This window comes from Impatiens glandulifera, chromosome 4 (genome assembly GCF_907164915.1).
Source record: "Impatiens glandulifera chromosome 4, dImpGla2.1, whole genome shotgun sequence".
NCBI lineage: Eukaryota > Viridiplantae > Streptophyta > Magnoliopsida > Ericales > Balsaminaceae > Impatiens > Impatiens glandulifera.
This window is the reverse complement of record NC_061865.1, coordinates 42,665,801-42,678,362: the sequence shown is the minus strand read 5'-3', so window position 1 is coordinate 42,678,362 and position 12,562 is coordinate 42,665,801. Positions and strand designations below refer to the sequence as shown.

General features: G+C 34.5%; 2 protein-coding genes across 2 annotated transcripts; both read right to left on the bottom strand.

Moving 5' to 3' along the window:
• Positions 1 to 5,163: 5,163 nt before the first annotated feature.
• On the bottom strand, positions 5,164 to 5,712 carry LOC124935159. The gene has a single exon (XM_047475612.1). It carries the CDS (start codon positions 5,710 to 5,712, stop codon positions 5,164 to 5,166), a length of 549 nt encoding a protein of 182 aa, XP_047331568.1.
• A 460-nt stretch (positions 5,713 to 6,172) lies between these two features.
• On the bottom strand, positions 6,173 to 7,883 carry LOC124936266 (benzyl alcohol O-benzoyltransferase-like). Its single transcript, XM_047476749.1, has one exon. The coding sequence runs from the start codon at positions 7,804 to 7,806 to the stop codon at positions 6,400 to 6,402; it is 1,407 nt and encodes a 468-aa protein (XP_047332705.1). The 5' UTR covers positions 7,807 to 7,883; the 3' UTR covers positions 6,173 to 6,399.
• Positions 7,884 to 12,562: the final 4,679 nt, after the last annotated feature.

Here is a 12,562-nt window from a genome sequence, read left to right as displayed (position 1 = left end):
GGACCCATCTCCCATTCAATATTGCCTTCAGAATTTTGAGAGTTCGGCCACATCCACCATTAGTATTAGTGTAAGCTATAACATGAGTAACATCATCTCTCCACCTCATAGACACCGTTGCACCACAAGTGTCAACAAATTGCACCATCAAAACCTTTGTAAAAACAATAATATTATCTCTTAGAAGAACATGGTCATTACAATGAAAACTTACATAATATGGACAAAATGGACATAGGTCAAGAAGAGTACATTATCTTCACTAGATCATTGATTGGGGCAAAAAATTCATTCTTTGTCTACAATATTTGGGATGATTTCGTTGTTTGTTTCTTGCACATTCAAAAAAGATGCTTTGTTAATAACAAAAATAACTTTTTCCTACATCAGTAACTAGGATTTCGTGGAAATAATATACAAAACCCTAAGTAAACCTAACCCTAAGTAGGTTTTCCTAAATACGAACGATTTCATTGAACGTGACATTTTCGGAGTAGGGTTTCCTAAATATGAACGAAATAACGACCTCATTGTGCGTACGTAATCCTAGGGTTTAGGATTTGGTGGTTTCATAAATATAAAGAAAAGATAGTTATTTTGTTATACGTACCATTTTCGAGACTGAAAAGATCTTCAGGGCAAATATTTTTTTGGTAGATGGGGAGCCGGATTCGAATCGCCGTGAAAGGAGGAAGAAACTTGAAGAGAGATAGAGAGATGAATCGGAAGGAAGTAGAAAATTGTAATAATATTATCATTTATATTATTATAAATTAGGATCGAAGCGCAACATGGTGAAACAATCGTACGTAGATGAGTGAAGCTATTAAAGTTGTTAATAATAGTGAAGTAAGCACCGCTAAGTAGCTCTTACTTCACTAGTATACGCGCCGTACATAATGGGTGAAGCAATCTTCCCTAGGTAGCGCTTGCTTCAATTTTATCCGCGATGTACAAAGTAGTGAAACAATCTTCCCTATGTGACGCTTACTTCACTAGTATCCGCGCTTTACATACGCAGTGAAGCAATCTTCTCTAGTTAGCGATATCTGAAACGAATACAGCTTCACTAGTTAGCGCGCATGTTTTAATTATCCAATGGGTTTACATACATGAATGAATAAATTTTATTACACGAACACTTAAAGGTCATTACATTAATGTGTTGGAGATTTTACATGAATTTCTAGGAATATAAACTAATTGAAGTGAAGGAAAGCTTCGCTGAAAACCGTCTCTTTTGAGTCCGTTTTACATATCTAGTGGAGAGAATGAAGCTTCACTAAAAAACGTCTCTCTTCAGTCCGTTTTACATGGTGCTTAGAGCGAAGGAAGCTTCACTAAAAATCGTCTCTCTTCAGTCTATTTTACATATTTAGTGAATCGAATGAAGCTTCACTGAAAAGTGCCTCTCTTGAGTCTGTTTTACATGGCGCTTGGAGCAAAAGAAACTTCAATGAAAAACGCCTCTCTTGAGTCCGTTTTACATTGCACTTGGAGCGAAGGAAGATTCACTGAAAAGTGCCTCTCTTGAGTCCGTTTTACATGTCGTTTGGAGCGAAGGAAGCTTCACTGAAAAGCGTCTCTCTTGAGTCTGTTTTATATGGCGCTTGGAGCGAAGAAAACTTCATTGAAAAGCGTCTCTCTTCAGTCCGTTTTACATGGCGCTTGGGCTGAACCCGAATGAAATACGGATTTTGATTCTCTCTATCTTCCTTTCAACCCGATCAATAATAAATTAATATAATAATGCTGTTGAATTATAATTGGTCCGCAACGGGAAAATATCTCATTCGGTAGCAGAGGAACCGGATTGTTAAAGTAATAACCTTCTTTCATCCTTTTAGATGAATCGGCTCACTTAAGTAGACATGTACTAACAGACCACTTTGGTAGAGTATCGTACTACATTTAATGTAAGTTAGAGCAAGTGCATCAGTTACTCTAAACACAACCATCTATGCTATATTAGATTTTTTAACAAAAAAATCTTCCAAAAAGACCATACATCAGTTAATCTAAACATTAATTCTAAAATAGAAAATTCTAAAATTTTGACTCTCCTAGTTTAAATTTAGCATACCAAATACAAATTCTATAATTTTTTAATAATTATTTCTCTCTCTCCTCTCTCTTCTCTACCATTTTCTCTCAACAACTGGAGCTTCATGGAAACGATGGTGAGTCCTCATGGATATTCTCTTTTTAATATCAAATTCGGTCTTCTCATTAACTCAGCTTCGATATAATACCCATATCTTCATATGTCTTAGGAAAATAATTTGATGGGTTTATAGAGGAAGAAGAAAACGGGAAGAAAAAAAACATAGGTACCTCAGCTTCGATTTTGGGGTTCTCTGCAATCGATTACTCAAGGTTGTGTTTCTTATATCCCATTCTCTATTTCTTCTACTATATATGACCTATACTCTGGTTCAGGCGTCTGAAATTACATTTGTAGCAACAACTCCCTATGTTTCGACCCCTACTTGGTGCATTTTAGGAAGAAACCAAATCCAATACTGCAGTATGAATTGGGACCGAACACTAATGGGATTGGATATATCCACATCCTTTGAACTGAATAATTGAGTTTAGTTGCATATAAGTTTGGTTACTTTTTGAATTAGATCTGCATATGGGTTTGGTTACTGTTTGAATTTTTAACTAACATGGTTTTGCTGGCATATACTGTTACTATTGTCTTCGAACTCGATGCTCGGCATCTCAATACGAACATGTGGCTGCAATGCAAAGGCATAGCGCTATGACTGATGATTCGAATAGGTAAATATTTGGGGATTTGGAGTAAAATTTATATGGAGATTTTGTTATATTGGAAGAACTCCTTAGATCTTTCTTTGAGGGTGTTTGAGATTCCTTCAAAAAAGCATTATTGATTCCTTTTCTGAAACAACTTTCTTAGTTTGTGTGGTTGAGAAATAATTGATGAAGATTCTGATTTTTTTAATTTTTTTTTGTAATGGAAGTGTTTGATGGAGGGTGTCAATACAACATATAATTAGCGTGTTTTTTTTGTCGCAGCAATGGAGCTACTTAACAATGATTGTATGGAGGAATTGTACAGTTATCCTCCGTTAGAGGGTAATGAAGTTATTGGAGACGCACAACTTGATGGTTTTCCCGAACTTGATGAAGTATACTCAACTCAAACCCAAGGGCAAGCTTCCAAGTCAAAAAAGAAAAAACTGCCCAATTGGACAACTGACGAAGATCTATTCCTAATGTCTGCGTGGTTGAACACTAGCTTGGATGGTGCTACTGCCGTTGATCAAAAGAGATTGCAATATTGGGCACGGGTACTAAAGCTCTATAACTAAATTAGGACTCTTAAGCAACCAGAATTACCCGTGCGATCGTCCGTCCAGTGTCGATGGAATATAATTAACAAGTCGGTAGGAGCTTTCAAAGCTCATTATGGCCAAGTTACGGCTCGACCAGAATCTGGCTATAATGACCAAGACAAGGTAACTTACTGCCATTGTTTTTCAACTTTAACTTCTTGTTAAGAAAAAAAATTGTTTGATTACTACTTGTTCTCTGCCATATTTTTACTTCAAGAAAACTATATTTGTTTGATTACTTGCTGGCCATCTTTTTTAAAAAGTTGACACAAGCAAAAGCATTGTACATGAGGCTGGAAAATCATACATTTGGATTTGAAAAATGTTGGGAAGTGCTTAAAAATGAACCAAAATGGATGAATCTAGAAAACCTCCAAGCAAAGAAAGGTAAAAGTAAAACTTCAAAGGGGATAAAAATGCATTGGAGTCAAGTTCGGGTGCGACGAATGTTATTGATGTTGACTTAAATGATAGTTCTTCACCCGGAAATTTTGATGACGCTATTCGACCCGTGGGTAGGAAGAGAGCAAAGGCGGACCAAAGAAACGAACAAAATCAACTTCAAGAAGCTATTCGGTTTACTAATCATTTGAGCAAGATGGAAGAAGCAAAAGAGAAGGATAGAGAAGCAAAATTGATCGCTGAAGGGATGAAACGAGAAGAAAAACAAATTGCTCGGGAAGAAAGAAAGAAAGAGCATGAACAAAAGATGGCAGTGCAAGAAGAATGTTTAATGTTAGAAAAAAGAAAACAGGATATGCTAGAGGAGAAACACATAATGCAAAAAGAGCGTGAGAGGAAGCAAGAGGAGAAAGAGATAATGACTATGGATCTTAGTGTGTTGGATGAAGATTCAAGGACCTATTTTCAATCTCGACGTCGAGAAATTGTAGCATCTCAACTAGCAAGGGAACGAGACACTAATATTTGATGGTAATGTTTATTCGAGTTAAATAACTTAATTATGTTTGTTGATGGTAACGTTTATGAATGATTTTGTTTATTTAAGATATCATTTTATTTTGAAGGTGCAAAAGAAACGATATATATAATAAGGAACACACAATTCATAAGAAATAAAAACGAATACACCATATTCTTTAAACCTTACTTTGTTCCCTCGCTGTATCGGTTCCACAAATAGTCAACGAGGTCGGATTGTAGTTGTGTATGAACTTCTCTGCTCCTCAAGTTGACATGACGTCCAATGAATTCTTCCAACTCTTCTTTTCTGTCACGTGCTATTGACATGGGAGGTTCGCTAACATCATAATGGTCATGGAGCGATGACACTTGTAGTTGTGTATGTAAATAACGTTCACTTTCAACGATCATGTTATGCAATATAATGCAAGTGAGCATGATATACCTTAGCGTCGTTTGCTTATAATATCTGGTCGGTCCACGAACAATGTTAAATCGTGCTTGAAGTACTCCAAATGCACGTTCAACGTCCTTTCGTGCAGCTTCTTGTTTGGTTGCAAAATATTGGAGTTTTGGATTCGGCGGTAACAGAATACTCTTAACAAATGTCGCTCATTTAGGACAGATACCATCAGCTAAATAATATCCCATTGTGTAGTTGTGTCCATTTATTGAATATCGAACCGATGGAGCAACACCTTGTGTTAAGCCATGAAATACATTCGAATGTTCAAGAACATACATTTATGTCGTTCAAAGACCCTGGAAGTCCAAAAAATGCATGCCATATCCACAAATCATGCGAGGACACTACCTCTAATATTAATGTAGGTTCGTGAATATGACCTTTAAACATACCGTGCCATGCGGTTTGTCAATTTTTCCACGTCCAGTGCATGCAATCAATACTTCCCAACATTCCGGGAAACCCACGACTCTCACCTTGTGCTAGCAAACGTCTCAAATCGTCGGGTGTTGGTGACCTTAGATACTCCTCCCCAAATACTTCAACAATTGTTTTAGTAAAAAATTTTAGACTCTTTAAGGCAGTGCTTGCTCCAATGCGCACATACTCGTCAATTGAGTCCGCAGAATCCCCGTAAGCTAATATTCGTAGTACCGCTGTGATTTTTTGTAGTGAAGATAATCCTTGTGTACCTGCAGCGTTTCGCTTACGCACAAAGTAAGGCTCGTGCTTTTCAACCTCCATTTGTATGCGAAAGAACACATCACGATTCATACGAAATCGTCTTCGGAACATATCTGTTGGGTAGACTGGATTTTCAGAAAAATAATCTCTGTATAAGCGCTCATGGCCTTGCTCTATATCACGTGGAATGATACAGCGTTTCATTTTACCCATGGTAGAAGAGCTTGCGGTTGATCGGGATGTATTGAGGATTCTTCTTCTAGCATATTCCATAGTTACAATTTGGTCGAGTTCATTATCGGAGGAAGTCGTTGAAGATGAATCAGACTCAGAATTCGAGTCACTAACATTTTTGAGAATACAATTATATATGGAACTCATGTTGTTGAAGAAGGAGAGTAAAAGTTGGAATGCTAGATACAAGTTTGAGTTTTTTCACTCAAATTTTTAGAGTTTGGAATTAAATTCAAAAAAAACTCGCCGTTGGAATATAATTATTATAATAATAGATTTTGGAGGGAATGAATATTTTATAATTTTGTAGGATAGAATTGTAAATTTAGAGTAGCTGATGTATTGACGAGTTAAAATTTGAGATGTTAAACTAGGTTTATGTTGTTTTAATGTATTTTAGATACTCAAATTTAGAGTAGCTGATACAGTTACTCTTATAGTTATGTAACCACTAATCAATCCAAAACATAAATTCTCTCCAAAATAAAAATAAAAATAAAAAACAGACAACCTATTATTGAGAAAGGTCATACATAAACAACGTCTCTTAGTAAATGAATGTCTATAATTAAACATTCAAAGTACTGGTAGACAGAATATGAAGCTAACCATGATCTTAAAAACAAACAACAAGAGGTGGAAGTTAACTAGAGTACCATAAGAGAGTGATCTAGTATAAGCTACCCAATAATTATTATTAGTGAGGATTGTCCCATTAATGTTCACTTATAGAGCAGAAAGGATTCGAGGAGTGGATTGATGACCACGATAACCATGGTTTAACATACGTTGAAGCTCCTCCTCAAATACCTTCATGGCATCAGCCGGGAGACAAAGTGGAACCACAGTTCCATCCTCTCCTTTATCATTCTTACTTGGAATGTAAAAACTAGCAACACCAGGTATGGCTCCAACCCCGCCCTTGGCTGCACCACCATACCGAGCCTTACCCCAACCAAAGTCGATATCTCCGAACCCCGACCGCCTCAAATCTGAAACCAAATAGGTTCGCCCGACCGTGAAATGTGGCCGTTTCCTTAAGACCATCAAGTCTGCCATTGACCTCATATACTCCTCTGTCACGTCAGCCTTAGCTTTCACTACCAGCTTTAATGCGTAGCCCAACGGGTTCTTACACAGGTTCCCCGCTGTCGACAGGGCAACAGGGAACGCGAAAGCGTTTCCGTAGTAACCGGATGGGAGAGGGGGTTCGAATTTGCTGCGGGCGTTTACGATGCAAAGAACACGGACTTCCTCGTTTGGTTCGAAATTTAAGGCGATGGTGCGGCAGCGCCATAGGCAGGCCGTCATTAAGTCAAAGGAAGTACATGCCTCGCGCTGAGCGTGTGGGACGAGGTTTCTAAGTGCGGCCGACTCTGTTTTCCCGAAAAAGAAAGAACGGTGAACCATTTCGTCGAGCGGAGGAATCACGATGGCTCCGACATCTTCCTCGTCGTATTCACGATGAGTGCACGTCACCCTCAGGGGAGACCTGGCGTTCAGCACATGTCTTTCCCATACAGGGTCTATAGAAGGGGCTTGATTTCCTCTTGCGAATTCCCCGACCGCGGTTAGGAACTGAACGAGCCCCGGTGCGTCGCACATGGTGTGGTTCAACCGGACCGCCATTACGAAACCTCCGCACGTTAGGCGGGTGACTTGAATTAACAGCAATGGGCATCCTAACACGCCGGAGGAGTCTGGAACGTCGTAAAGAAGGTCTTCCAAACCAGGGAAGGGCGGTTGAAGGGCGTCACCGAAATGCTTGAGGGCGACGTCGGCGTCGGCTTCTATGAACAAGACTCCTAGTTCGCCGGTGCAATCGACGAAGAGTTTTCGTTCGGGGAATTCTTTTAAGCGACCGGCTAATGGATAGTAAGAGACGAGGGCTTGGGAGAGGGCTTTACGGATGACGCTTACTGGATCTCTGCGGTCAATGATGTTATCTCCGGCTCCGTAGAAATGGATGGTGGGTATCTGAAAACGGAGGCTTTCTTGATCATCGATGTCTGAGAGTGGTAAGTGAACGCGAGGGGTGGGTTTGGCCGGACGCACAAGCTCTGCTTCTTGCCTTCTCACCGTGAACTTCAACGGTGGTAATTCGCTGGCGGATGCTGTTGTTGGTTGCGCCATTAATTTGGGAAGGACTGAAAGGATTGAGTGAGAAGGAGATTGGTTTATGGTCTCGAGACTAAAACTGGATCTCTGAGTTTTCGTGTGTGTCAGTATCGGACATTAATATTGAACCTTTTATAGCCACAAATTCAAACTTGCCATTTCTAATGTCTTCTTCTTTTCTTTTTCTCTTTTCCATAAACCAACCAACCAAACTATTTCCCATTTTTAAACTCTTCCTTTATTTTAATTTGAAAAACCAAACTCATTCAAAATTTTAAAAAGATAAAGTTGAAAATAAATATCTAATTATTTATTTTTATAATAATGGTAGGGAGAGCAATGATGGGTAATGAACCCACCCAACAGGAAGTGGAAAAAAATAAACCACAATGAAAAAAAAAAAAAATTATTATATATGTAAAAGTTAGATAGAAAAAATTATAAATGTAAAAGTTAAAAAAATTAAAAGTTAGAAAAGAAAGACATGTTTAGAAACATTCTATCCCGAATATGGTAATGTTGTCCCGAACATGGTCATGTGTTCGAGATAGAATACTTCCGAAAATAATTTTTTTTCTATAACTCTCTATCTAACTTTTTTTATAACTTTTTAAATAATAATTTTTTTCACAGTGCCTTAATTTTTTCACTGGACTGCCAGGTTTGGATCGCTATGAGTAGCTGCTCCAAACTTTGTTCACTCTGTTATTACTGTTTTTTTTTTTTAATATAGAAGATTAACTATAGTTATAACCCTTCAATTTAAGACTTTTAATTAAAAATCGATTAATTTTAACCAATTTTATCGTTAGTTTTAGTTGGTTAATTACACAAATATATTATCACTATATAAAATATATTTTTAATAAATTATAATGCTAATAATAATAAATATTAATTCATTAGGGTAGTTTAAATTAGAAAGAGTTTAAAAATTATAAATTTGTATCTCCCTTAAAATATTTTATCCCTTAAAAAATATTTTAAATTAGAATTGAAAATTATTCTAACTTTTTATATTTAACAAAAAAAAAATAATCTTAAATATTATTTATTTAAAAAATAATAATTAAGCACATATCATCTATTTATTGAAAATATGATAATTTGTTGTAAAGATAAATCTTAGAAGGAATCACAAATAAGGTTTTTTTCTGCCTTTAGATTATCATTTTAATATATTTCTTGACAAGAATATTAATTTAGTTTTAGATTTCTTTTAATTTCAATATATATTATTACTTTGGATTTTTTTTTTACTAAGTAGTTAAATATTATATAATCTAAGTCCAAAGTTGAATTATAATTCAATCAAGACCTACAAAAATAAAAGTAATGAGTCGATGCTAACTCATTATACAAAATGGAGGAAGAAACACCCAAATTTCCAAGAAAATACATATTGCATGCTTCTTATCATTTTTTTTTATTGCTGTTCAATCATTCTTTTTAATAATATCATTTAAAAATAAGATATGTATAATTTATTTTAAGTTTTTTAAATCTTGAGTTTCATGTCAATTTATAATTGTGTTATTGTTTTTTTCAAGAGAAAATAATATATTTCATTAGTACATGATATATCTCACTTTCCCATCATAAAACTTTAATGATTTTACTAGTATAGAGCAAACATGTTTGGGCCCTCATTTACTCATTTATATAGATGAAAATTGGTTGATCTGGTGAATAGTCCTTCAATAATTGCCTCTTTAAACTTTTAATTTTTCCTTTTCAACTATTATTTGACCACAATTAACAATTTTGAGTTTTAATAAATTAAATAGTCATAATATTTTTTTTTAATATAATAAAGTAACATGACTTCACCTACCTTCAAAATAGTTATAATGTTATAAAAAATCAAATTAAAATAACTTTAAAATGACTAATCAATAACATATAATTTAATACCATTAACCAAAAAATATTATAATATATCAAGTTGTGTTAATTAATATATTAATAATATTTGATGCAAGACAGGATATTTAAATATCATGGCAAATAGTGGTCATTTATTTAGTTGTTTTTTTAATACTTAATATGTGACAGGATTCTTAATTTTTTTTAAATTTAATTTATTATTTAAAAATAACAAAAACATACCAAAACTTTATCGTTATTTTTTCAAGTTTACCCATAATTTTTTTTAAATCTACCATAACTCATATTACTAAATCCGTGATTGCAAACACACCAAACAAACATATTAATACTACAAGTTATAATTCATAATAAATACAATTAAATCTATCCTTCAACTATCTCATCATCTATCCTTCAACTATCTCTTCTTTGTAAGATTTTCTATCATAATATTTGTTTCAATTATTTTTATGCTTATATTTGTACAAAAAAAATAATAATCAAATCTATAGAATTACAGTTAGAAAAGCATTACAAAAAACAAAAGAAAATGAGTAATAATCTGAGACTAGTTAACCAACGCACCTTAAAAATACAATATAGTTACAAAACTGATATAGATATTCAAATTAGGAGTATAAGACTAGTTGACATGAAATTTAATCTGCTATTTTGAATTACTTTTTATTCATTTATTAATTTTTAAAGTTACAATAACTTTTTACCCAAAATATTTTTATCCAATATTAATATTACTTTTACCAATAGAATTTCTGAAAATGATACTTCGCGTTTAATTAAAAGAAAATTCAAAAAATGTCTTAATTTTTATTTTGAAAATAACATATAGGTTTCTCAAATACCTACTTAATTACTCAAGAAGGGTCGATTTCCACAAAGAAGTTATTAAATAAATAAAATGTCTAAAAAAATTAAAATACTTGGAAGAACTATCTTAGTCGTCCGCATCCCAGACTAATCCGATAGACTAGAGAGCGCCAATCATCATGTGAGGAGATGATCCAACGCATGATAGCGCAAAACTCGATTAATTTGTATTGTTTTTAATTGAATAATTATGTAAGTCATACAAATCGACATTTCAAAAAGATTTGAAGTCGATAATTTATAATTTAATGTCTACCTTCATCTCGTGAAAGAGATGAGTAACCAAATTAGATAACTTAGAATTTAATTTTAATTTGTCAATATTTTTCTAAGTCCTGTAGTTTATCGTCCTTTTGAGTCTTGTAAAAACGAGACAAGAAACAAATTTCTCAAGGTTTGTCTCGCCTAAGCATGTGATGATGAACTAAGAATAGGGTTTAGCAAATTTAGACATAATTTTGACTAATTTTGAGTCTCCACTTAATTTACTTCTCGAAAAATTAGAAAAATAAAAGATGTTGCGTGTACAAACACATATTTTTTAGGAATTCTATTTTTTGGTTCGGTGCTTGGTTAAATGTGAGAGATGACATTGGCATTATGTCTCACATACCCAAAAAGTGGATGGTCTTTACTAGCAAAATTTATTTATTTATGAAAAAAATAATAATTTTATACTTTATTTATTTTCAAACATAGGGCATACACCTAATGTTTTTTTTAGGATGTTGAATTCCAATTCTCCTTCAGAGTGCGACTAATCATCGCGGGTTAAATATATAACTTGAAAACACGCGTAACCCATTTAATTAGACGTGACGCTTGACAAGCTTGTACTTTTTTGGGGGTTTTGAAAATAAATAAATCATTTAAAAGTATAAAATAACCACAAAAGCAACAATTTTCTTATTTTCTTGCTTCTATACATTGACATGTACAACTTATAACCACAAAAGCGATAACACACAAACAACCACAACCTAGTTACACAAATCCAAGCCTAACACAAGTTATAAATTAGAAAGGAAACATTTGAATGATGCCTCAATGTGATTAAACCTTTTGGAGTAGCCCAACTCATCCAACGACTAGGAATAAGACCTGAAACCGAAAACCTAAAATTTTCGAATTAGGCATTTTAATTTCAATTTGTTTTGATCGGTCAAATCAATCTAGAAATATCACATTATGTATTTAGCACTACGTTAGAACACAAAATCACGTTTTTTTTTCTTCAAAATGAGTTTCTTAAAATTATGGCATTACAAAATAATGGAAGTGATACAAATAATTACCTAAGTTCTTAGTGGACTTAGGAATAAACTTCAATGATCCCCACGCTTAAACAACGCTTCTAACTTGAAACTCAATAAAAATGAAGGCTTTAAGCTTTTGTTAATGGAAAAAATGTTTTTAGTTCTCCTCCTTCTATATAGAGCTCGTCATTTTTTCAAAATAGTCTCTTGAAACTGAGCCATGTCCTATGTCTCATTGGAGTCATTTCTCGTTTTGAATCACTTGATATGGTCCACATGACATAATATTTTTCAAAAACTCTTACATGAAGTTGACAACGCGAGGAAGAAGATAGTGATATGTGCGACTCGGACCACATGACACATACCGCACAATGGAGTTCGTGGGTCGTGGTTCTACGACTTCCACTTGGGCATGGGCCTTGGGCTGACTCCTATGAGCTCAAGGACTTGGGATTGGCTCTCGTATGAGATGGGACTTTAGTTCAGCTTTTGATTAGGCTGGCCTTAGTGATTTCTGGTAAGAGTTTATTGTGGTAGCCGACCACTTTGGCCAACCATTTTTTTCAATCTACAAAACAAACACAAATAAGATGATTTTATAAATATAACTCCTGGGAATTCCCTTTTCGTATCTTAGCACATGTCTAGATGATATGTGGTAATACTGGTGATCGTAGGGTGGCACAAGATTCGATGCATTTCAACCTTGGTTTGCGTATCAAGCGTCTTTTAAAAAAAATATTACATTAAAAGAT